At 37.4% G+C, this 23,275-nt stretch overlaps 1 protein-coding gene across 3 annotated transcripts in view; it reads left to right on the top strand.

The window, feature by feature from the left end:
* The window catches only part of MMS22L (MMS22 like, DNA repair protein), an 89,593-nt gene extending 66,318 nt beyond the window's left edge, over window positions 1-23,275 (top strand). Inside the window, exons 16-25 of one of the 3 annotated variants that reach the window (XM_030267628.4) lie at window positions 900-1,050; window positions 3,767-3,909; window positions 4,686-4,828; window positions 4,972-5,131; window positions 8,073-8,242; window positions 14,896-15,107; window positions 17,337-17,503; window positions 18,923-19,019; window positions 20,162-20,329; window positions 22,581-23,275. In XM_030267628.4, coding sequence (XP_030123488.4) covers window positions 900-1,050; window positions 3,767-3,909; window positions 4,686-4,828; window positions 4,972-5,131; window positions 8,073-8,242; window positions 14,896-15,107; window positions 17,337-17,503; window positions 18,923-19,019; window positions 20,162-20,329; window positions 22,581-22,665 — 1,496 coding nt within the window. In that variant the 3' untranslated portion in view covers window positions 22,666-23,275. Of the gene's footprint in view, window positions 1-899; window positions 1,051-3,766; window positions 3,910-4,685; window positions 4,829-4,971; window positions 5,132-8,072; window positions 8,243-8,387; window positions 8,926-14,895; window positions 15,108-17,336; window positions 17,504-18,922; window positions 19,020-20,161; window positions 20,330-22,580 lie in introns of those variants that run through there. The other 2 variants (XM_032747244.3, XM_072926692.1) reach the window with 2 other exon arrangements.

Genomic DNA, 23,275 nt, shown 5'->3' with positions numbered 1-23,275 from the left:
AATTTGAGAACTAATGAGCTCCTTTTCCATTGCCCTCCAAAGTCAGATTTCCTGACTCATTTGATGCTTCTCATTTCCTGTAACCAATAAATGCTCAGCATTTAAGATTGCATCTAATTTCTGAGTTTTTATGCACTTGTCATTTGTAGTATTAACAATGCATTATATTTTTTTATTCTTGTACTGTTGGATGCAGATTCTACAGTAGACTTAACAGAAACAGCAAAAGGTTATGCTTCATTAACAAAATTCTGCACAAAGTACTGCCCCAGTTTCTAGACCTGCAGCAGTTATGTGAAGATCCTTTTCAAGAGTAAATTTTTTCTGTAGTACTTTATTTATACAGTAACTTTTGATACATGAAAGACTTCTAAAAATAGAGAGGTACCAGCTTTTACTGAGTGAATTAGTTCCAGATACAGTTTTTCACTGTGAGAAGTGTGTAAAACCAACAAAACAAATAAATAAAACTCAACCCTGTAAAGCACAGTAATACTTAAGTGTACAGGGCAAGATATAGTGGATGGAGGTAAGAAAAGGAAGTCAAGAAGATGAAAAAGCAGGTTTTAAGACATTGCAGAGGTGGTAAAACTATGCCTTCAGGATTTATAAACTGTGGCTTTGTGAATCTATTTTAAATTGCATGTGTTAGGATCCATTTTTCTTCCTTTGCCACCCATGTATCTTGATGATTTACAAACTGCTTGAGATAGAGACTACATTTTTAACATGGATACAAACAATCACTGTTAGAACAGTTGCCCAGTTTTAATTGAGATTTCTGGTACTTCCAGACTGGACATTAGTAATTGTAATTAATTTTCAGTACTCTTTATGGAACAGGGATTATATTGAGAAATTATTGAAATGGTGCCATGTTTTTCTCTCTTTAAAAACAGGTTTTACTCTCTTAGCTTTGGATATACCCAGCAAAGCCCTGCCAGATCTGCAGCCACAGCCTGTTCTGTCAATGATGCGGCTGTTTGGGTGGGATGACATGGTGTGGCCTCAGCTGGTGTCAAGATATCTAAGTCATCTAATTGAAAACAGGTGAAAACTTGTGACTATTTGTTTCTCCAGTACCTTTTCATCCTTCATAGGCTTGAGGAAAAATCTTGCTTCAGACTGTAATGTTTAATTAAAATAGTCCAGATTCTTTGCATTTTCTCAAAGAAGATCAGCTAGTGCAGATTGCCCGGGACAATCCAGTCAAATTTTTATACACCTGAGAAATTTTATTTTCACTAAGTAAGCCTCTGTGAACCTATGATGGATGGGTGGTGGTTGTTTTTTGTTGTGTGCTTTTTTTTGCCTGCCTTGCCCACTCTGAATCGGGTTTTGGAAGCAGGGGAGGTGAGAAACAAGCGAGAAAGAGGGAATGTTTTTCTGTGTCGGACTCTATTTGAAAAGTGAAAAATGTTGCACATTTTTAGGGTACATAGTGTACTAAGGACAGTAACTGTAAATCAGGATATGGTAAGGATTATTTAAGTGTGATTGACAAAGATGCAGCTATGGCCTTCTTGCAGGGAGGTGTTAGAAAAGGTTGTATCAATGTGGAGATTGGGAAAGCAGTGTTCAGTCCTCTGCTATATTTCTCTTTCGTCATTTTTATACAGTGAGTTTCATTCAAAGTTGCAGATACCTAGCATGTGCTGAATGAAGAGTTAGGCATATAAATTCCTTTCATAATTTGAATTTTGTAATTTTGAATTTTGTTGCTCTTTGGATGAGATCAAGAAAAAAATTTTGATTCCTAAACTTGAATTTTGGTATTATTTACTTCTTAAGGTTAATTACCAGTTCTTTTCACTCATGAAGGTATTTGAAAGCAATTACTTAAGTATTTGTCACCAAAATTCATTAAGTACCTGACATATTGTCAACAGTGTATACAGAGATACATTGTTATCCTGGCTCAGCTTCCTTGTGAAAGGACAGTGAGTACCTAAAGTAAGATATTTTTAATAGAATATAGAGGTAGCACTGTTGCCTTGAAAGCACTTTTTTGTAGCATGATTCATTATTTACCTTACACAGTTTTATAGCAAAAGTATCAAGTGCTGGGGTCTTAAGACTTCATGGTCACTATGCTCTGATAATTTTCCCATCAAACATTCTCAGTTAAAAAGTAAATAGATCCTTTTGTTTCTAATGCTGTTATACCCTGCAAGCTCTGGCAGCATATACATGAGCTTTGGAATTTCTTCTGCAGAAGAGCCTAAACTTTCCTCCCCAGATAGATCCATGTTGTGTAGTGCATGATAGCATTACAACCTATCTAAACTAACTTTGAGCATGTGAATAAGCTCACTGTTTTAAAAGGACCGCTTGCCGTGCTTCCAGCAGGTAGTTATTGTTCCTTCCTTTCTAAGGATTAGGAGCATATTCCTTTCCAGTTCTAGGAAGATGCCTAAGTGGCCCACCTACCAGCAAGCAAGAGAAACAAGAGTGAGACTACAACAGAAAGTGGTTTTGTCAGCCTTTGGGACCAAGTAGATTAGCTGTGTACATCAAGATTACACGAGACCGAACTTCTTTACACAATACTGCAAATAGCATTAAGTCCATAGGCAGCCTGTTTGTTCTCTTTGGTCCTGGAATTCAGTGTTAATTTTTTTATTTTATTTGCTTTCATTTGGTCTCCTTACTTATTTTGTCAATAGTACTTCAGCAGGGATGTTCAGACAAAATATACGCAACAAATATCACTGGTTTTAAGTAAATGAAACAGAAAAACCCCTCAACTTCATCAATGTTTAGTAGAAGTAGAATCCAGTTTGGTTTCCATCTTTGGACCTTTGTTGACATTCTGTTGTAAGCATGAGTAAAAAATCAGTAGAAAATAGGTAGATTTGCATGTACACATATCAAGAAAGAGTATGAGCATTTTTCATTAAAGTTGAAGTGTCTAGGACTGACCAGGGAGGAAGTCTCTCAAATAAAAGGTGTAACTATTTTCAAGAAATATCCCTGACCTGAGGCACACATGCACCTCATTTGATAGTAATTGGGAACAGAGTGCAGCACACACCTGCTGTCTTTTAGCAAGGAGTTTCTCCAGAATAATGATGCAAGGTTGATATGCTTGGGAAAAACAACTGCAGCAGCTACTCATAGTAAATAAAACTTTGGGAATACAGAGCAGTAGAGTACAGGGACTGTGCATTGAGTGACTCTGGTCTGACATCTGACTGGTAGCATGGTAGCAAGTGTTTCAAAGTATATATAGCACATGTGTGTGGGAATGGATATACTAGTGTGTATATACATACCTAAATGAATCTGTTTGTAAGTGTACTGCCAGGTACAGCAGTTTCCTTTCTCATCTCCAAGATGCCCTTTTATGTTTCCCTTTGGATCTGTTTTGAACATGACATATATTTATTTGCTAAAGCAGACCTTCTCTTCTCCATCTTTTATGTAGTTAGAACTAAGCAGACTTCAAAGTGGCATGGGACACCTGGGCTGGCTTTATATGAAAGGCTGGAGCAGTGTGAGCAGTGTCAATATGATGTTCCAAGCTGATTCAGATAAACTATTTCCAGCATTGTACGTTATCAGTTTAGATAATACAGTCAAATCATCCATTGTTACAGTAAGGCATTTCACATTGTGTGAATTTTCCTCCCTCTGTTTTTTTGTAGCCAAAACATATGTACACGTGTAGATATATGCATCTACAGCCAAATGAGACACTCTGTCACCTCTCTGCCTACTTTTATTAGATCTCTGTACCTTTTTTATTTCTCTTCCACCTACGCAGTTCACTGTGTGAAGATTTCTCTAGCATGGGCTATACATCCTACGAAGCTTTGACAGTACGTTCGTGGTTTCGCTGCGTTTTGCAAATGTTCCTCGATCAACCAAGTGGCGCCTTGGCCAAGACAGATGCTGAGAGAACAGTTGGTAAGTGCTCACATTTCCCTCATGTTTGCAGTAACGGGGCTATATTGCAAAGCTGGCAAACATTTTCAGCTAATTACAAAATGTATTTTTGTTTGTATTCCTTTACTTTTACCTAATTACAAAATGTGTTTCTTTACACTGCTTGTGCTATTTATTGATAGTTTGCCTGCTCTGCATATGACAAATTTATCACAAACAAAGATAAAAGAGCTTGTTTCCTTGGAAGCAAAGAATAAAAACTTGCTCCCAAGGAGACAAGTTATTTTTCCCCCATGGAGAAACTGCTCTAAAAAAAGTGAAAATCTGAAGTAAATAGTCAGAAATCATGCTGTGAATGGCCTAAAAGAAAAAGAAAAGGGAGGGGTGGGGGAATCTATCTGCAATTAATTCTCCCCTTTTTTACACTGGATACTTTGCTTTCTTAGAGTATTTCTTTATCCCTTCTTCTAAAACCACTGCAGTTCTCATTATCTGTAGAACATGTCTTCCAGTCACTATTTCTCATACACATTTTTCATATTTCAAAAAAAAAAAAAAAAAGAAACTCATCAGCTTGGTTAGCCATACTTAAAACTCTTTATTCTCTTATAAATTGTATCAGAAAAGTAACTGGTTTGGAATTGTTTTATTTGTCTGGAGAGATGCAGTTGGTTGCCAAATACTTGTTGTTTTAGATATTTTAAAATAATGCTTCACTTCATGATTTTGGGACTAAATTAAATCTAAAAGCATAACTGTACACTGTATTTACTGATGTGCTCTCTTGTAATAATTAGGAAAAGCCTACATGGAACAGCTGACAGAAATGACAAGACTGATTTTTAAACTCTCAGAAGTAGAAAACATTCTTTTAAAGGCTAATGTTGGACAATCAGTTTTCAAGCAAGACCCAAAAAATGCTCTTGTCCAGTTCATTAAGGTACTGTACATCTACCCCATGTTACTTTCATAGGACAATTTCAGTGAAAAGAGACTATCAGATTGAGTGCTGAGAAAGAAATTACTCACAAAAGTCTCATGAGAGACTGGTTTATACTTATTTTAATGATTTTGTTTTCTCAGGCTGTTGGCAGAACTTACAGTGGTCTTCAGACACTCCCTGAGAAATCTGCCATGGTAGCAAAGACTTTGGAGTATTTGGGTGATGTGCTAAAGTATGTAAAACCCTATCTGAAGGCGAAAGGACCTCCAGAAGGTCTGCAGCTTACATACTGGATCATAGGTAATTATTTTACACCTCTTATCTTTTAGGAAATAGTTTTAAAGAATCAGTAAATTTATAATACTTCTTTCCCCTCTATACTACCCAGATATATTTTTGCTCTATACTATTTAATGTTCAAAAAAAGAAAGTCACCAAGATGCTACAGTTAGATTTTTTTTTTCACAGATTTTCTCTAGATCCTGATGTCTAACCTCCTTGTGGTTTTCATTTATGGGGTTTTTTTATTACCCCTGCAAATCAGTGTTTTCAAAAGGAAGATGTTTTTGCATCTTTCATTACTGAAAATGACCTGTTTTACCTAAACAAACTCAGAAACAGTGGCACAAGCTCATTTCTGGCTCTTTAGCTGTAGTGAGGATTGTTGTAAGTCATAGCAGTTCCTGAAGTTACAGCAATTTATACCTACAGTAGATCTGCTCTTCCCGGAGAGGGTCATGAAATCTTTTTGTATGATGTCTCTTACTGTTTCCTTCCTCTGCCCACTCATTTTAAACAGAAGTGATGAGCTCTGAGTTGTTCCTGTAGAACATAAAAGTAGGTGTACACCCTTCTGAAAGAATTCCAAGTTTTGAGCCATGTGGTTTGAGACAATTTGCAGCTTTGGTGTTAGGTATCCATGCTATGGGGCATAGCCGACTCGCTAAAGAAAACGCTGTGGTAATCACATATTTGGTTACTTTGATCAAATCACTTATTTGATTAGGGCCAATGTGGAGAGGGGTAAGGTAGAGATTAAAACTGGTTTTAGGGAGTTTAGGAAAAGGTTTTTCACCCAGAGGGGGATTGAGCACTGGAGCAGGCTCCCCAGGGAAGTGGTCACAGCACCAGCCTGACAGAGTTCAAAAAGTGTTTGGACAATGCTCTCCGGCACATGGTGTGACTTTTGGTGGGTGTCCTGTGCAGGGCTGGGAGTTGGACTTGGTGATCCTTGAGGGTCCCTTTCAACTGAGGATATTCTGTGATAAGCAGTATTATGACAGGCTACATGGTATGTAGTGGAGATATGTTAGTGGCCAAATTGGCTTAAGTATGTACTTCTTTTTTGGAACTGCTTCTCTGACATGCACTCTGTACCTTACTAAAATGCAATTCTAGTATTTATTCATTAAGTGTGGAAGCACTGATAGGGTGGAAAAAAAAGAGTGCTTTAATTACCAATGAATGTACCAGTCTGACCCACTTACCTTTAAAACCAGACTAAACTTTATGTATCTTAAAACAGAGATAGTGATTTGGATGCACACATGCTCACACAGTTTACATCATGATTCTAAGGAGCACAGAGAAAGCATGACCAAGATGCAGAAGGTACATCAAATGTACTGGAATTAGAGTTCTGTAAAATACTTAATTTTTATATTGTGAGATCAGCATACTTTGATATACAAGATGTATATAACATTAAACATTTTTAGATACCCAGATGTGGGTTGGAGCCTTGGAAAGCAATTTTAGATTGATATTTTCCTTTTTAGATGGGTATTGTCCTTTTTGTTCTTTGCAGTAGGGAATGATTAATCTTCAATCATGCTGTTGAGTGCAAGAACATGTCCTTTCTTTTTATTTAAGAAAACATAAAGAAGGTTTAAAAGAAAAAAAAAATATTCAAGTGTATTTCAATCACTGCTTCACATTCTGTGGGCTTGTTAAATTATAAGGACAAAGCACAAAACTTAACAAATCTAAACACCTCCTGTCTATAGTCAGATTGTGTCTTGTACTGTCCCATACATCACAGCAGTGATAATAGAAGGAGTACTTTCAGCTGGAATGACCATGTTTTTTTTAAAGAAGGAAACCTAGACAACATTATTAGAAGTATTGTTAGGTGATCGTTCTCTTTCTCTATGATTGATCATTGTGTTTTCTTTCACTCCACAAGATTAATGTTGTTTTGCATTGTTTTTAGAGATGATAATGAATGACTTTTATAGATTAATAATATCTTGTAACAGCCTACTTTTGATTTTCCATTATTTTCGAAGTCTTAAACATGTTTCCTCAGGATATTCCTGTATTTTTAACCCAGAAAACTTCTTGCCTGTAATAAAATGTGAAGTTGAAAATGTTGACATAAGAATCTTGTTTTATTTAATATGTGTTTTGAGTATTAACACTTCTGAGTATGGAGTTAGTTTTCCAAGAAAAATTACACCTCGCCTGCAATAAAGATGTTTCAAAGTTGGGGTATTTACACATCAACACCTTTTTAGGGTTTTTTTTGGAAGTCAAAAGAACAGTCTTAAAACTGGCTCAAAGCTGAGCAAGTGATACATTATTGTGCTGAAAACAAGAAAGATGTTCTCTGAGGCTCTCAGTTTGTGAACTGACAGCCCACAAAGACCTGGCAAGACTTAATGGAGTTGGCTGCCCCTCGTTCTTCTTAATCTGCTGAAATTAAATGCAGTTTGAAGGGTATTTAATGTTTTGCTGACATTAAATGGCTGTGTGAGTAGTTGCTGATGTGGTGTTGCCACAGTGGTGCTAGACAAATTTTAAAGGGAAGGCAAAGGCAGCATTTCTCTGTAAAAGGGATGAATGCACACAGCAAGGTAAATGTTCAAGCGCATGTGTGCTGATTGCTGTAGGGTTATGGATCAAGTTTAATTAGGTTTTCTGCAGGGATCTAAGAGACTCATCCTATCTTTAGCATTGCTGTACTTTTCCTAAAGCATCTTCACTTGCCTAAAAACTTCTAACTGTAATGTGTTGAATCAACATAATATTTTATTTTGATGAACTGTAAATGGACTTTTGAGTTGTTTTGACTGAGATTTTTTAACAGGATACCATGGAAGGAGTACATAGGAGTGAGACAATTCAGTTGCTTTTGCTATTCTCAGATTATCTAATTTAACATAATTGCTTCTTAAGGCTTTCTTAATTTTTTTTTCTTAATTGTAAATTGGTTTGGGATTTTTTGCATCTTTTTCAACAGGATGTCTGGTAAAGTTCTGTGCACCAATACTGGCTACTTCCAAGGCACAGCAACTGCTGTTTCGCATCGTGGACTGCTTACTGCTGCCACACTCTGTGCTCCAGCAGGACAAGGAGCTGCCTGTGGCTTTGCTTTCTGCCATTCAGGAAAGCCTGCCTCTTTATCTCCAGGTAAATACCTCAGCTCTGTTATCAGCACACAAATGAATCTTCAGGAAAAGATAAATATTGCAGGGGATGTTTTCTTTTTCCCTGATCAGAACAAGCATTGACTGAATTTATTGAAGCAGTAAGAGAAGTTGTTTTCTTCTTAAAGAAGTGAAAGGAAAATTGCCACCCATTTGGCTTTCCTCATTGCAGGCAGCTGTGCTGTGGCACACTTCAGAGCTTCTGGTCTCATCACTGTGTGTGGAAAACCTTTAGCCAACCTGCTGGTTACACTGGTCTCCAATGTGAGAGATTTCTCAAACAGTGCATCAAGTAATCATAATATGGAGTAAGAAAATTGTTAAGATGACAGAACAAGTATTTTAAATCATCCTTGACTTGGCTAACTGTAGATAGTTATAAATGAAGTACCCCTTCTTTTGTTGCTCTTAGGAACAAAAGAAAATCCTTGGTGTTTTATGCCACTGTTTTGTCTTAATACTTGGAGAATATGTTTTGCTAAATCAGGTTCCTGTTGCTTATGATTGCATGACTAAAGCCTTCTTTCCTATTATTCATCCTACTCTTCCCTCACCCTATCAGTTACTCTTGAAACTCTGTAAGGCTTGTTGATGCTGTAGAAATAGACTAATTTCTGCTGGTGACAAAGAGAAAAGACTGTATTTTTAAATAAATAAGTTGACATGTTTTCTTTGTAAATCTTTGTGTCTTTTTTGCTTACCATTTTCCCTTCTCCTTTAGTCTTCATTTTGATTGCAGTGTTAGCTCACTACTTTGCAGGATTGCATTGTGAAACAATGCAGTGGTGGCATTGCAAACATCACTTGAATTGATTAGTTTCAAAAGCAGTTCATTGTGATCGAAGGCATGTTGTATGGAAGTGGAAATGCTCTGCACAGTATGTTTTGCATTATTGCTCTGTAGGTATTTTCAGAAGCTGTGTACATGTAGGGCCATCTGGACAATGGTATTAGCATGGACTGAGTGTCTGTTTGCTAATCTGGTATTTCAGTTGTAGAGCCAGTTTCTCTGGAGCCAGCACAGACAGATGTAGTCTTCAGATGAAACCACTTGAGTTGGTTTTGAAGTCTTGAGTGGTGTGTATCCTTGTTTCATGTTTTATTTGCCAGATTCTGACTTCCAGACCTCACTTTTGTACTCTTCATCAGTCTCTTGCATTGTCCATGTGCTTTTCAGCTATGCTAGATGATCTTGTGTGACCAAATATTTTATTTTACACAAACACTGCTTGTAGAGAACAAGTAATTCTTTAATTTGACAAACACTTTTGAGGAGAAAAGAGGACAATTTGTGAGTTATTTTTCCTGTTTCAATATGACATTTTTGTATCTTATTAATTTTTGTTTGTATTTAGAAGTTTACAATCTTTTTAAGTGTTTCAAAATGCTTCATTTATTAAAAAATACTTACTTCTCTTTTATGTGGAAAAGTAGGAAAATTCCAATTTAGAATCAACTCAAAACAAAAATATTTCAAGATTGGTTTAAAAACAACAACAAAAAAAAACAAAACTCTTCTGAGATTATTTGAGATTGAATGGGTTCTAGACACTCTCTGAAATCTCAGGTTGTTGTTTCGCAGTTGGCTTAAAGCTACATTCATTTCCTTTCACCACCATACACATTCTCATTTAATTTGCTTTAATGCTTCTGTGAATAGCAATTTGTGACTTGAATCAAATACTAACTAGCCTCACAAAACAAACAAAACCAAAAACCCAAATGAGCATATCGGATAAGTGATAAAACAGTATATGTGGAAGATGGAGAAACAGAATTCTTTGGGAATAACCTCCCATTGACTAACTTAAACTGCAGGTGAAATGTGTGGTGAGGCCCCTCTTGGGTACCTGCCCTGTGCCTGGTGCTCATTTGTAGAAGTAGAGCATTGGTATTTTAGTGCAGGAGCCGTAATTCACCCTAATGTTAGACAAGCATTGTTCTGTAGATCTGTCCCTGGTAATACTCCAGCTTACAACTTAATCCTTTCACAGTTGCATGAAAATAAAGAAACAGGAATTTGGAGACCATGCAAAGCATCTCATACATGCGAGTTCTTTAATTGTAGTCCAAGTATAAAAGCTCTTGAGTGGAATTTCTACTCAGCAGCCTTTCCTTTTTTAATTTTTTTTTTCTTTAGTCTTCTGAAAAGTTCAGGCTCCATCTTTTTTTTGTCCATCTTTTTTTCTTCTTCAGTTCCTACAGTGTAGGCTTCTCCTGCTTTGCTCAAAAAGACTGCTTCAGATCTCAGAAAACATTTTAGTTTTGCCAGCAATGACCTGAAAAAACTTCCCTCTTTCCATAGTTTTTAACAGCTAATCTTAATGTGGTTTACTTGATCCTTTTTTTTTTTTTTTTTGGGTTTTAAAGGGGTTTGAAGTCAGTCCTAGTAGCAGTTTATTTTACATATCCATTGCTGCCACAATTTTATGAAATTCTATATAATTCCTCAATATTTTCATCTCTTAGGACAATATACAAAGCTCCGTCTCTACAAACAATGTAGTTTATTACTACACAATTCATCAGAACTAATGCTGTATTTCACTGTCCTTCACCACCCCAAAATTACAAATTTATTTGTTTAATTTTACACAAGCACACATAATTGTCAAAGGCACTAATTAAGACTGGATGTTGCATTTCTCTTTCCTCAGTTCAGACTGACTGTGTTTATTTGTTATGTTTGTGTTTATACAGAACTTTGGGCTATACCCCTGCCTTTTGACAGTTTTTGGGCAGCTGGTCTGTTCTCTACTCTACAGGGAGCTTATCAAGATTTTTTTTTCAAACTCAGTCACTGATGCTGCCTTCTTAAAATAGCTTAGCTCTAGCAACTTTTAAACTATTTTTTTGGGATTTTTATCTTGCCTAAAGGGATAGTCTGGGTACTATTTCTTTAACTGCACATCTGTTTTGATAATACTTGATGACCTAAGAAAGATTTTAATTGAGATATAAAAATTGCCCTCAGAATTGTTTGATTGACTGACTTTGGAAAGTAAAGCATGAAGAATGTGAATGAACAGCCATTTTAAAATTGTATGGGACTGTTCCTAATTATGAGATCGTGAGGTATGTAAAATTTAACCATAGGTATTTCACTACTGCAAAAAGAAGTTGAGTTGATTTGTGTGGTAGTGTATTGCTAAAAGCTACCATAGGACGTTTCAGACCAATATTGCTCTTGATGGATTTCTAGGAGGATGATTTGGAGGAATTTTAGGACACATTTACCAGTAATATGGGAAAGAACTGAAGCAGTGTAAGAAACTTGTTTTGGAGAAGAAATATTAGTTTAAATATATCTTGCAGAATACAGTGTGGGTGCATGGAATAAGCACTGTATACATGATGACAGGGAAGGTAAGATACACTGCTTGATTTATCAGTGTTAATCCTGTTAGTCCAAATACAGAAGATTTGTTGATTTCTGTCTAGATACTGAGAATAGCAGAAGAGCTTAATTCTGAGTAGTGTTTGGCCCAGTGATTTTAATGGCTCTGTGCAGGCTCAGCATTTGTCAGAGATCAGACCCTAAAGCCCTCCCATGAGCCACATCTGTGGTCTGATATTTGAGCAAGCTTATTAGTACATTTTGTGAATTATAATATGTATTTAATAGGAATTGTACAAGTTTAATTGGTGGACAGCAGATTTATTCCAACAGCAGGGCTTACAGTGTAAGTCATCATTAGGTAGCTTGGCATTTCTGCAGTGAATAGTTCCAGTAATCCACACTAATCGGCTCTTTGCTCTCCACAGGTGATTTACAGATATACAGATAAATCAGAAGAGGCAGCTCTGGCCACAAAAGGTTCCTGCAGTGAGCACACACAGGAATCCGTTGCCTTTCTGCTAAAATGAAGAGCAGATGATGTCATGCTTCTCTGCTCCCCTTAAAATGTCCTTTTTTTTTTTTAATCTTAACCTCAGAAGATGGCTGAAGAGCACAGTTAAGAAAAAGAAAGCAACTCTATCAACCCTTTACAGTCCATCTCCTTTGTAGGGATTGTCCTGGGGGTCTGATGTGATTGCTTTCAAATCTCTGATCCAGAATTGCAGTCCAGTTGCATGTGTGTTTCTTTTTTCTCTCATTTGAACAGTAGCTTCCTTCATCTCACTTAATTACTGGTGGGATTTAAAAGAAGAAATTTCTGTGTGATTATCTTGCAATCACATCCTTGGCCAGCACTGCCTAGGATGTTGTGCCATTGTAGCTGGAGATTTGCACCTGCTGTGCAGTGTTGGTAATTCATGCCTTTTGCCATTTCGGATATGGAGTTGTCAGACCATGTGCAGGTCTGTTGCTCTCTGCACTTTGTAAGGAAAAGGAGGAGTCCAAAATAAAGAAAACAGTCTTGACCTGAAGTCAATAGAGCTTTTTGTTCAAGCGAGAAATCCAAGTTCTTTTCTAATTTCCTTGGGATTCAGTTTCCAAATCAATTTATTTCAACCGAAAAAATGAAAATGCTTTTATGAAGGATCAGGCTAGGTTTTTTGGTTCACTTTGAAATGAAATTATTAGACCTGCAGAAATTAGTCAGCATTCCCTCAGATATCTAAAGTCTAATATTTTTTTTTTATTGCAGCCATTTAATAAGTTTAGGATCATTCTTAAAAACTAACTAGTTAATAACTAGTTTAATATTACTAGTTAATAATTGTTGTCTTATTGATGCTGTGTATCATTTGTTGATCCTCAGTTGGAAGAATTCTCATTTTAGCAACTATCATTGTTAGTTCTTCAGAGGTGCTGCATTCTTCATATATTCCTGCAGGTATCCTCTGTAAGGTTGTGATGTTCTTTGTGTCCTTTTTATCCAGTAAATTAATACACTTTGTCATAGGTGTCTGGGTTCTTTTAGTGTTAAAACAGTCTAGAGTCTTAAGGGCGTCAGTTCAGATATTTGGCTTATGGAATATATTGTGTCTTTTTGTATGAGCTTTACTACAGAAAGCACAGGCAACTCTTCTTTATGCCTGCTGCAATAGCTTACTGAAAACATCAAACACTTGAGTTTACACACTAAATAGTCTGTCATCTCTAACAGTCTCTGAGTCTGCTCCTTGCCAAGAAGTAGCAGACTTCTTTTTTTAATACTTCTGATACAGCAGGAGCTTTTTCCTACAATAATCTACTATATGTACACAAAAGGAGGAGAAAAACTGAAGTTTTACTCAAAGCCTCAGTTCAGAAAGAGTGTTTTTTGTCATTGAGACTTGCCAGAATTATCAAGGAGCCCTAGAAGTATGTGAGGTGAAACCCTTAACCCAAATCTGCATTCAAGAGAGCCACCAGCATGTTTCCTATATTTGTTTACTGAGGAACCAAAGGTGGGAACTCACCATTCAGTGGGACCCTCAGCTATTCCTCAGCCTGCATTTTTTTCCCCTGAATGTTCTGTCACATTCAAACAGACAGGTATAGATGAAAATGTTTTTGGGGAGGGACTTCTATACAAAAAGCAACAGAAATACACTTTTTCCATAGATGGAGAACAAAAGCAGCTTGACTTGATCTGTTCATTCCTATATTCCGGGCATTAGTTTACCTCAGCAACCATAAATATTCAGACAGATACTCCTCCTACCAAAACTAGGGTCTGGATTGCAGTGCTAATGGAAATTTGAAGTACTGTTGAAATAGCTGTCTAGGGAGCTCTGTGCTTGACCTTGTTTTACACCATTATTCTTGGACAAAACTATTGTGAAAACTGAGTTCTCAAGAGGGTTCTGTTTGTGCTGCTGACTGTGACCCTTGAGATAGGAGATTGCGGGACCTTTTTATTTTTTTCTTAGTGATTTGTTCTTCTTGCTCTCAGTAATCAGAGGAGGGGGAAGGAAACAAGATCTTAACTTTCTCTTATGGGAACCCATTCCAGTAAGAATACTACTCTTTTTTTCAGGGATGGACCATATATATGTTCTATAACTACAGGTAGAGTTCAGATAAGCACTTTCTGGGCAAGTACTTTCATTATAGATTTTTCTCTCGATCAATATAGCTTATATTGGATAAATCACAGCAGTTTTAGCCTTATCTTAAACAAAGTTTAAAACCTTCTCTAAATCCCTTATAAATGGTGCCTAATTTACGCTAATTTGTTCATACGATGAGTAAATCTTTTCTTGTTGGAGCTCAATTCTAAGTGCTCATTTTTCTGCTATATCATTTATACAGAAATTTCACATGGTCCTTTACAAGCAGATGAGGTATTTATTCTTTCTGTCTCATCTTAAATCTGACCTGATTAACACACTTTGTTAGACCACGTACAGGATTGAAAACAGAAATGAAAAGCTTTTGGGCACAAAAGTTTTCTCAGTTCTGAAATGCCAAGGTTTTATTTTGAATTTGAAGGGGAATTTTCATTTCCCAAAGCTCGTCTTCCAATGTATTAGTCTAGTGAAAGATTTTTCTCTCCTTTTTAAGCCTTGCCTGCCTTTGTCTTCATTTGTAGATCATCCTATCTGCAGCAAATCAGTGATGGTTATTTGTCAGGCATAGTTACTCTGTGTGCAGCAGTTTACACAGTATGTAGTGAGTGTTTAGCATACAGTTGTTAAAGATTTATTCAGTTGTATTGGTAAAAATGTGTTTAATTCCTCACTTTCTAAAATTTTCTCCTACAGGGCCTGTCCTTCATATGTTGTCAGTCCCAAACACAGGGTGCCTATTTAAATCAACTCCTTGGGAGCATCATTCGCCATTATTTTGGACGATTCCTCCCTTCCTCCCCGACTGCGCCCGGTGCCAGGCAGCATCCTCTGCTCACTGCTTTAGGCAGCTCCATCACAGCCCCCCAGCTGCTCCATCTCCGCAAGACCACTTTGCATGTCATAAGGTAAGGACCAGTGGGATATGAAACTCACTTAGGTTTCATATTCACATCACAAATAACTCATAATCTCAGGCCTCTGCTTTTCTCTCAGCTGATGGTGGCTCTTGGAAGAGCCTGGGAGTTTCTGGGCAAGGAGCAAAGGAAGGAGAGTTTTTACATACCAGGAGAGTAAAATTGAAAAGATTTGTGACAGAGTAATTAAGGATAAAAGTCCTAGGCCACAACAAAATACATTGCAGCAGGTCACATGAAAAGCAAGTCCTTTTCTAGAAAAATTGTGCTCCAATAGACATCATCATGCGTGTGTCTCAGGCCGTATTTGGGGGCACAGAGTTGCAGTGCTTAGAGCAGCCACAGTTACCTGTGCATGGGAGGCATACACAGGTGTGCCAGCTGCCCAGGGGACATGGAAAACTGGGGGTGTGGGAGAAGGAAGACAGGCAGGGAGACAGTATTTGTTCACTGTGCTGTCACCACTCACATTATGTCAACAGCAGCTACAAATCTCTGTGCCTGCTGCTGAGAGGCTGACACTTGGGTTTATGTACTGCAGAGTAGTGAACAATCTGTACTTTTTTCCCATGTTGAGAAAGGATTTAAACCCCCTCAAATACAGACCTATATCCATACTATTTGGATCTTGTTAAAGAGTGGGTGTACATGTTGTTCAGAAAAGGAATGTCAGTGGTGATCTTGGATAAATATGACAGGCAATCTGAAAGTAAAGCCTGTATTATCTCCTATTAAGGAAGTCAATTAAGATTTCACAGTCTTAGTTGTGACATGTTTTTGGAAACCCAAACTTTGTCATCTTATTTTTGAATGTGTGCATGCATATATGAACATGGGGATGGAGAGTGGAAAGTTCTGAAGGTATAATAACACTTGGTGATTTTTAAGATGTGAAGCATTCCTTGTGGTCTGGGAAGAAGGTGTTAGAACAGCAGCAAAGTGCTGCATGGTCATGAGGCAGTCACGGGGTCTGTACACACATAGGTGCAGTTTGTTTGCCTCTTGGCTGTATGAAAGCAGTGAACGTATTGCTGCTGCAGAGAGGACAGTGAACCACACCATCAGGATTGTCCAACTCAGAGAGCTGTTGTAGGGGAAGAACACAAAAAAAAAAATTGTGGGAAATTTTCAGAGTAATTAATGAAACAGAAGATTTCAGGGTTGCTAATATTAAATAAGACAGACCACATGATACAAGAACTGTGGGTGTCACAGCTTTCATTTGCCAAGGCACACCAGTGCTCTGAAGCGCTGCAATGAAGTACACAGAGCTCTGAAAGTCACATTTCATTTGAAAGCTGTAGAAGCACTCTGTACTGAGTTTTTAATAAGGATGCTGGTTTTTAATTGATGCATTGCTCAGCCAACATATGTGCCTTGTTTGAGTAGATACCAGTATCTAATATTAAATATCTTAAAATGTTTTTTGAAGGATCTGGGAGTGCTCTTGCTGGCTGATGAATAAATGCTGTGTTCTCTTTCACCTGAGAAACTTACCATCTTCAGATTCCATTAATTTGCGGTGCCAAACCAACAGTAGTTCATATTCTTGTATTCTTCTGTGGAAAATGAACAAATCAAGGTGTTAAAATTGGAACACTCCCTGTGTGTTATGTTAAAATTTGCTCTTGTTGCAGATTGACAGGTCACCTTTTATCCTTGCGCCAGATTTTATATTGGAGATGTTTGTGTTAATTCTGAACAAAATCAGTCACTGGCTGTCCTGTTACAACATAGTGTTGACAAAAATCAAATATCAGTACCAGTGTAACAGCAGAGCTGTTACCACAAGTATGATTGTCAGTTTACAAAAGCACATAAAGCTAAATAATGTAATTAAATAACAGCTGTATTATGTGTTTTGGTTTAGGATTTTAGAATCTTGATTCCTTCATGAATTCAATTAAATTATGAAGCTACTTTTGTGTTGTGCTTTTAATAGTCACACTTGGGTTTTTAACTGTAATTATGATGGCTCTTATTTCTCACTCCTCTCTGAACAGAAGAGTCAGAAGATATCACTGTCCTCTGACAAACTGGGAGTCATTGCTATGACTAAGATAAATAGTAGTCATTATTTAAGCCTAGATAAAGATAGAAATCTATGTAATAGACCTCCTGCTGAAATAACACAGTTATTTTAAGGTATATAGTGCTTGCATTGCATGGAAAAAAAACCCCATATCATAGACTTTGTTCCGGCTTGCTTTGTCTTCCCAGGGAAAACTACCTGCAGTTCAAAGGGCATGCTCCACCTCCTCGCTTGGCCTCTGTTCTTGCTTTCATTCTTGAAGTACTTCAGGGAACCCAGAGCATTGAACTGTGTGACATAGACTTGGTTCTCCCAGCCGTGTTGAAGTGCTTGCTACTGGTTAATGAGCTGCAAGGTGAGCTGTTTGTTTGCTTAAGTATATTTCTCCACGCCTGCAAGATTTCTGCACTGCTGAGCATCTTTCATACCAGTATTAAAGACTCTCAGATGAGGTGAATAAAACAATCTGGCCAGCTAAACTGGATGAGGCTTTTTTTTTCATTAACTGTTCTGGGACTTCTACCTCTCAGGCAGAAAAGTCCCGCCTCATTTAACTCTCTAATAAACTAATCAGCTTAGCAGGAATCTGAAGGTATTTCCTTTTCCCCCATCCTTCCTATATAATCTCCTCCATTAGCAATTGTGGCACTTTTCTTCCACCTAAAGTTTTGAGACCAAATAAGACTAGTGTATGTTCTCCCCACAGAGGCATTATAAGTGGATTAAAAGTAGCATGTTGCTCTCTGAAGGTATCTTTGAGTCTTCTTTCTTCTTTTAGGTTGCTTTGTTTGGTAGCAAGAACATCTTTATTTTTAGGTACTTAAAGAATGAAGCACTCTTTTCACCCCACCATTGTATAATGAATATACCTGAGCTCAAAATTTCAATTTCTTGCTGCTAGAGAGGTATTAAGCAAAATTTGGATTCACTTCTGATGTCTCCTGGGAATTTTCTCTGATAAAGTACTGTTTGAATCTGGTCTATAAAAGTTTCAGGGACAAGATGTGCTTAGAAAATTGGCTCAGTCATCAGCCTCTGTCATCACCCTCTTTTGCCATCACAGCCATATCAGCTAAAAGCCAAGTACCCACCTTGCAATGTGCAGGGCAATGAGCTGGAAGTCCTGTGCTGCTGTAGCCACCAGCTCCCTGCCTGCCTGGACAGGCTCTGCCACACCCTTCTAGCAAAGTCCTTAGAGCCCAGTTCCACTTTTATAAAGGAAGAGCTGTATCTTGCAACTTGGGTATTTATTTGGAAATAATTATTGAGAAAATAGTGGGGAAGGTTGTTGGGTTTTTTAGGGGTTTTTTAGGGGGTTTTTTCCCTTAAAAAAAGAGGGTGCATTTCAGAGCAATCTCCACCACTGAAAGTACGGAGTAGATGCACATAGCTTTGTGCAGAATATAATGCTGTGATGACCTTTCTTTTGAATCAAATAGGAATGCTTAAGGAATATAAACAGAACTTACATTTAAATAAAACCTCTATTTCCTCTAAATGTATATCTCTTGGCTTTAACTTTAAAAAAACATAGTGTATTTAAAAATCTGTTTAAAGGATAATGGTGGTGAAAATAAGACTTTTCCATAAACCCGTGACTCATTATGTTCTTTATAGCCAATCTAACTAAGTGCTCTCATAATCATTTCACTTGCATCAAAGAAAGATAAAACCCTTTTTTCCCCTCATTTTAAAATTTTTGTCTTCATGAAAGACATTCTCCAGATGGTCAGTTCAAGAGCTCTGTGTGAATATTGTGATTTTTCTTTTGCAGTTAAAAAAATATCTACAGACATTGTACAGTATATGGTAGAAGCCTGCCAAGCAGGGTCAGGAGGAGAACATGCCACCCAGCTGACTTCTGTATTTAGGTAACCAGAAAATATGCCAACTGGCAGCAAAGCTGCTGCAAGCCAATTGACAGCAAACATGTTTTTTTAAAATAACTAATTATCCTAACATGCTGCATTGTTGCTTGTTTATGGTATTTTAGTAATGGTACTTTTGGCACTGGATTTGAACACAGCTTTGCCAAAAAAACAGAGCAGAAAAATAGAAGTGAGAGGCATAGCTGCTTCCTCATGGATGAGGTACTGTTTTGAGAGGGAGTAGGGAGGTGTGTTGCTCCTGCAATGGGAAAAACACCTTGGGAATGCTGATGGTGCTGTGAAAGATGTGCGTGCCTAATTTGAAGTGCAGCTTGTTACATTCATACAACAAGCTTAGGGTTTTTAATTTGATTTTGTGACAATAATAGATTATTATAATGTAAATTATCCTTATTTCATAGCTCTGCAAAATGAATCCTGTACCTTGCATGGATACAGTTGACAAGCTGCATGACCTGGCACTCAAAGACACTGCAAACCTTAAGCATGTACATGATGCTGTACTGGGCTGGGTCTGGGTGGAAGCCTTGAGAGAGACTCACTGAAAAATAATGGGCATTTGTGGGAATGCCAGTCTGTATGTGATACATCACTTTCATGGGATGTGTCACCCCTAGGATGCTAATTTTGATTTGAATGTAATCTGTGAGCCTTAAAGTCCTCAGATCCTCAGGACAGCAAATGGATGTGCTTCGATCTAATGGTCTGCCCTATTTAAGATCCAGGGGAGTTTTATATGAAATGCCAACATTGTTTCTGCAAATTTGAATCTAAAACTCTTGTTTTGTTAGTCTTTTTCTTACAATTATTTATTAAATAAGAAATATATGGTTTAGTTTTGCATTCACAAACATTACAAAGTGCTCTGGAACAAGGCAGTACTGCTGAAACAGCAGCAAAATCTTCCAAATTACTTGAAAATAAATATGTGGAATTTTTAGCATTAGGTTTCAAAAACATGGCTTTGTTTAGAGAAAGTATTCCAGGTAGAGTATTCCAGTGAAACAATATGAAAATTGCCATGCAGCCAGATTGTTTGTTATGATTAGACTCTTCAGTTGTTGCTGACATGTTCTCTGCGTCTAGTTTTGACCCTGCATTAAATGCCCCTGTATCCCCCTCAGGCAGTTCATCCAGGACTACACTGCTGTCTATGATCATCGGGTTTTCAGCATACTGGAAACAGTGGCAGTCTTGGATCAGACTTTAGTTACCAGCCTGATTCCCACAATCACACAGTCTCTGAAGGATTCTGAGCACAAACAAGGCCTTGGAAGAAATGCTGCACAGAGGTTTGATTTTCATTTAGTATCGTTTTTTACAATGAAGAGTAGAGGTTTATTCTCTTGAAAGAAAGCAGTGTTAAGACAGCAGCAACAGACACTCAAAAATGAGTGATTTTTAAGTGTTTTCCGCCAGAAATCTCCCTCAAGCCTTTCATGGTTTTAAGCCATCTATATTTGCTAAATATTTTCAGAGATGTTTTGATACTGGGGTCCACAGAGTAGAATTTATGTGAAGCCAGATTGTTTCTACAAGATATGTTGCAAAACAGAATTAAGAATTCCGTACCCAAAGAATTTTCCTGTCAGTTCCTGTTTTAGATGACTGTATGGGTCATATGTGAAATTATAGTATAATCACATATGGTCTGAGATGCTTGGAAAATAAATACCCCCCAAATTACTATCAAAAGCTCTCTCATAAGCTAAACTTAGCAGAGTTGTGGGTGTCCTGGAAAGGCTGGCTTCGATTGGCACAGCAGGCTCACGCTTCCACCATTTGCCCCCCAAGAACTCAAAACAGAAATATTTGACATGTGAATCCATTTGGTCTTAAGAGAAATGGCACAGGAGGGGAGCAGTTCTGCAGGGATGGTGGTGTCTGGGTGCAGATGCAGCACTGACCTGTCAGCATCTATGCAAGTACTGTTACAAAACTCCAGGAAGCTCTGCCCCATGTGGAGCTTCTCCTGTTAGTGCTGCTTGCTGGAAGGTGCCTGTGACTCTCCTGTGGTCTGGGCAAGGAACTGGCCCCAGTGTTTGCACTGCTGCACATCCTGGGACTACTCAATGGGAAGGATCCACTCATGCCTCACACTGAGGAAGTTTTGAGCTGTGTGTTGGCAGAGCTTGGGCTATAAAAACTGCAAAAGACAGCTGTGCAAAAATAATTCTTGAGACACTGACAGGGTATTCATCTTCCACTTAATGAAAAATGTATTTAATTAATTTGTAATTATATTACTCACTTTTTACTACCAACACTGTTCACTACCAACAACTGCATTTGCTTTTATTCAAGAGAATTTGTCCAGGATCAGCCTGACGTACCGTTATATGCAGGCTTTCCACTTGACCTGCTTTTCAAACTTTGATAATATGTTTCATAGCTTAAATATTTGCTTGTTTTTCTTTTGTTAAATACTGTTAATATGTTAACATTCATCCCATTATCTGCAAAATGCTGAAAGCATGCAAGTTGTTCGAGCTTCCTGAAATACATGCTTGAAGATTACTGAAGAGCTACATTTCCTTTATCCTCATCACTTAAACCATGTATATTAGCTGATCTGTTGTCAATGTTTTCTATTAGTAATTTGTATTTAGAATGTGCTCCATTACCCAGCAGGCTGAGGTGATCCATGAGCATTTTATTGTAAGAACACTAATTTTCTCTCTTCAGAAACACCTGATTTTCTCTCTTCTGTCCCAGACACCAAATAACATGATATTAACGTATTCAGTGCAATTACTGTAGACATTAAAGTGCAAATCCATATCTATAAAAGAAGTAAGGTTCAGAAGTTGCATTAAATGCAACTTCTAGTGGTGATGTCCAGTGTTGTAATTGCAAGGAACTAGTATGAAAAACTGCAGTTATGTTTGCTCAAGGTAATATTTCATGACAAAAATAGATAATTAGAAAAGACCTAAATGTCAGAGGCGGTGCTTTAACAATAATTACTTTGTCTGGGTTGGAGAGTATTAGAATGAACTTAAGGTGAAAAGTGTCATCAACACATATGCAGTCTTCCGGAAAATCCACTTGAGTGACAGTTCCCTTCTGAATTCCAGGTTTATTTTAAAACAGTCCTTGGTTGAGGATGGTTGTTTGAGTGCTTGGGCTGCACCCAAGTGCGAGGGGCTCACATCACTGTGCTGTGGTGAGAGTCACAGGGATTGCTTAGGCAGAAATGAGAGAGCAAACATCATAAAGTCTGAATGCTAATATCATCTAGGCCTTGGAAACTCCACATTTTTAAGTAAGGAACTTGTATTTCACAGCAGTTTACTAAACAAGTAGGCTTCTAAGCAGCTCCACTACACTTCTAGCTGTAAACAGTGCAGTCCCTGTACTTCCTCTGATCTGGCCATGCTGAAGAGTCACAGCAAAAAAGCAGTTGAATAGGTGGGAGGAAGTTAAAATATTTTAATATCTCAATATCTAAACAATGTGTTTAGGAATTACACACTTTTCCTTCTAGGATGTGTGAGATTATTAAAGTAACATGTTATATGTTTTGGTTTTTTCTCCCAACAGAGAAGCCTATAAGAGACTCTTATCTCACCTTGCAGAGGCTGGACAAAATGAGATACAAAAACTGGAAAATGAGACAGATCTGTAATGTGCTGGTGATTAATCCTTTCCTCTTGGACATTATGACATTGTTAGTACCTAAAACTACAGACTTTGACGCACTAGACAAGTTCTTTATCTTTACAATGGAAATACATGTATCAATTTTTGTGGTTGTATTTTCCCCAATGTATGTATTAATTAAAAAAAAAATCCTTTGGTATTTTATTATTGTCATGCATTTGAAGATTGTCTCGATATCCTGATGAATAGCAATAGAAAGATTGAAAGCTAATTTATTACAGATTCAAATATATGTATGAACAGAGCCTATACAAGACAGGATTTCAGAGAATTTCACAACTTAGTTCACATTGAATGAGACCTGTCCCTCTTAATAGTGTACTTTTGAAAATATTACTCAGTCTGTTCTTAAGAAAATCATAATTTTGTAATTTCTAATTTATTATTTTAGTAGAATGGGAAAAACACGTGCTCTCTAGTACTCAATTTGTTGAATGCAGTGCATTCACCAAGCGTTATGCCAGCATGATAAAGCTTGTGTTAAGAGAGAGTATTTTTTAATATGTTTATGTTGCACAGAATGTATATAGCTGTCTTTAACTTCCACCTGTATTAAAACATTTCAGTATTTCATA

Source organism: Taeniopygia guttata, chromosome 3, assembly GCF_048771995.1.
Source record: "Taeniopygia guttata chromosome 3, bTaeGut7.mat, whole genome shotgun sequence".
In the NCBI taxonomy this organism is placed as follows: Eukaryota; Metazoa; Chordata; class Aves; order Passeriformes; family Estrildidae; genus Taeniopygia; species Taeniopygia guttata.
Note: the sequence above shows the minus strand (reverse complement) of the source record. Positions and strands in the feature narration are given on the sequence as shown.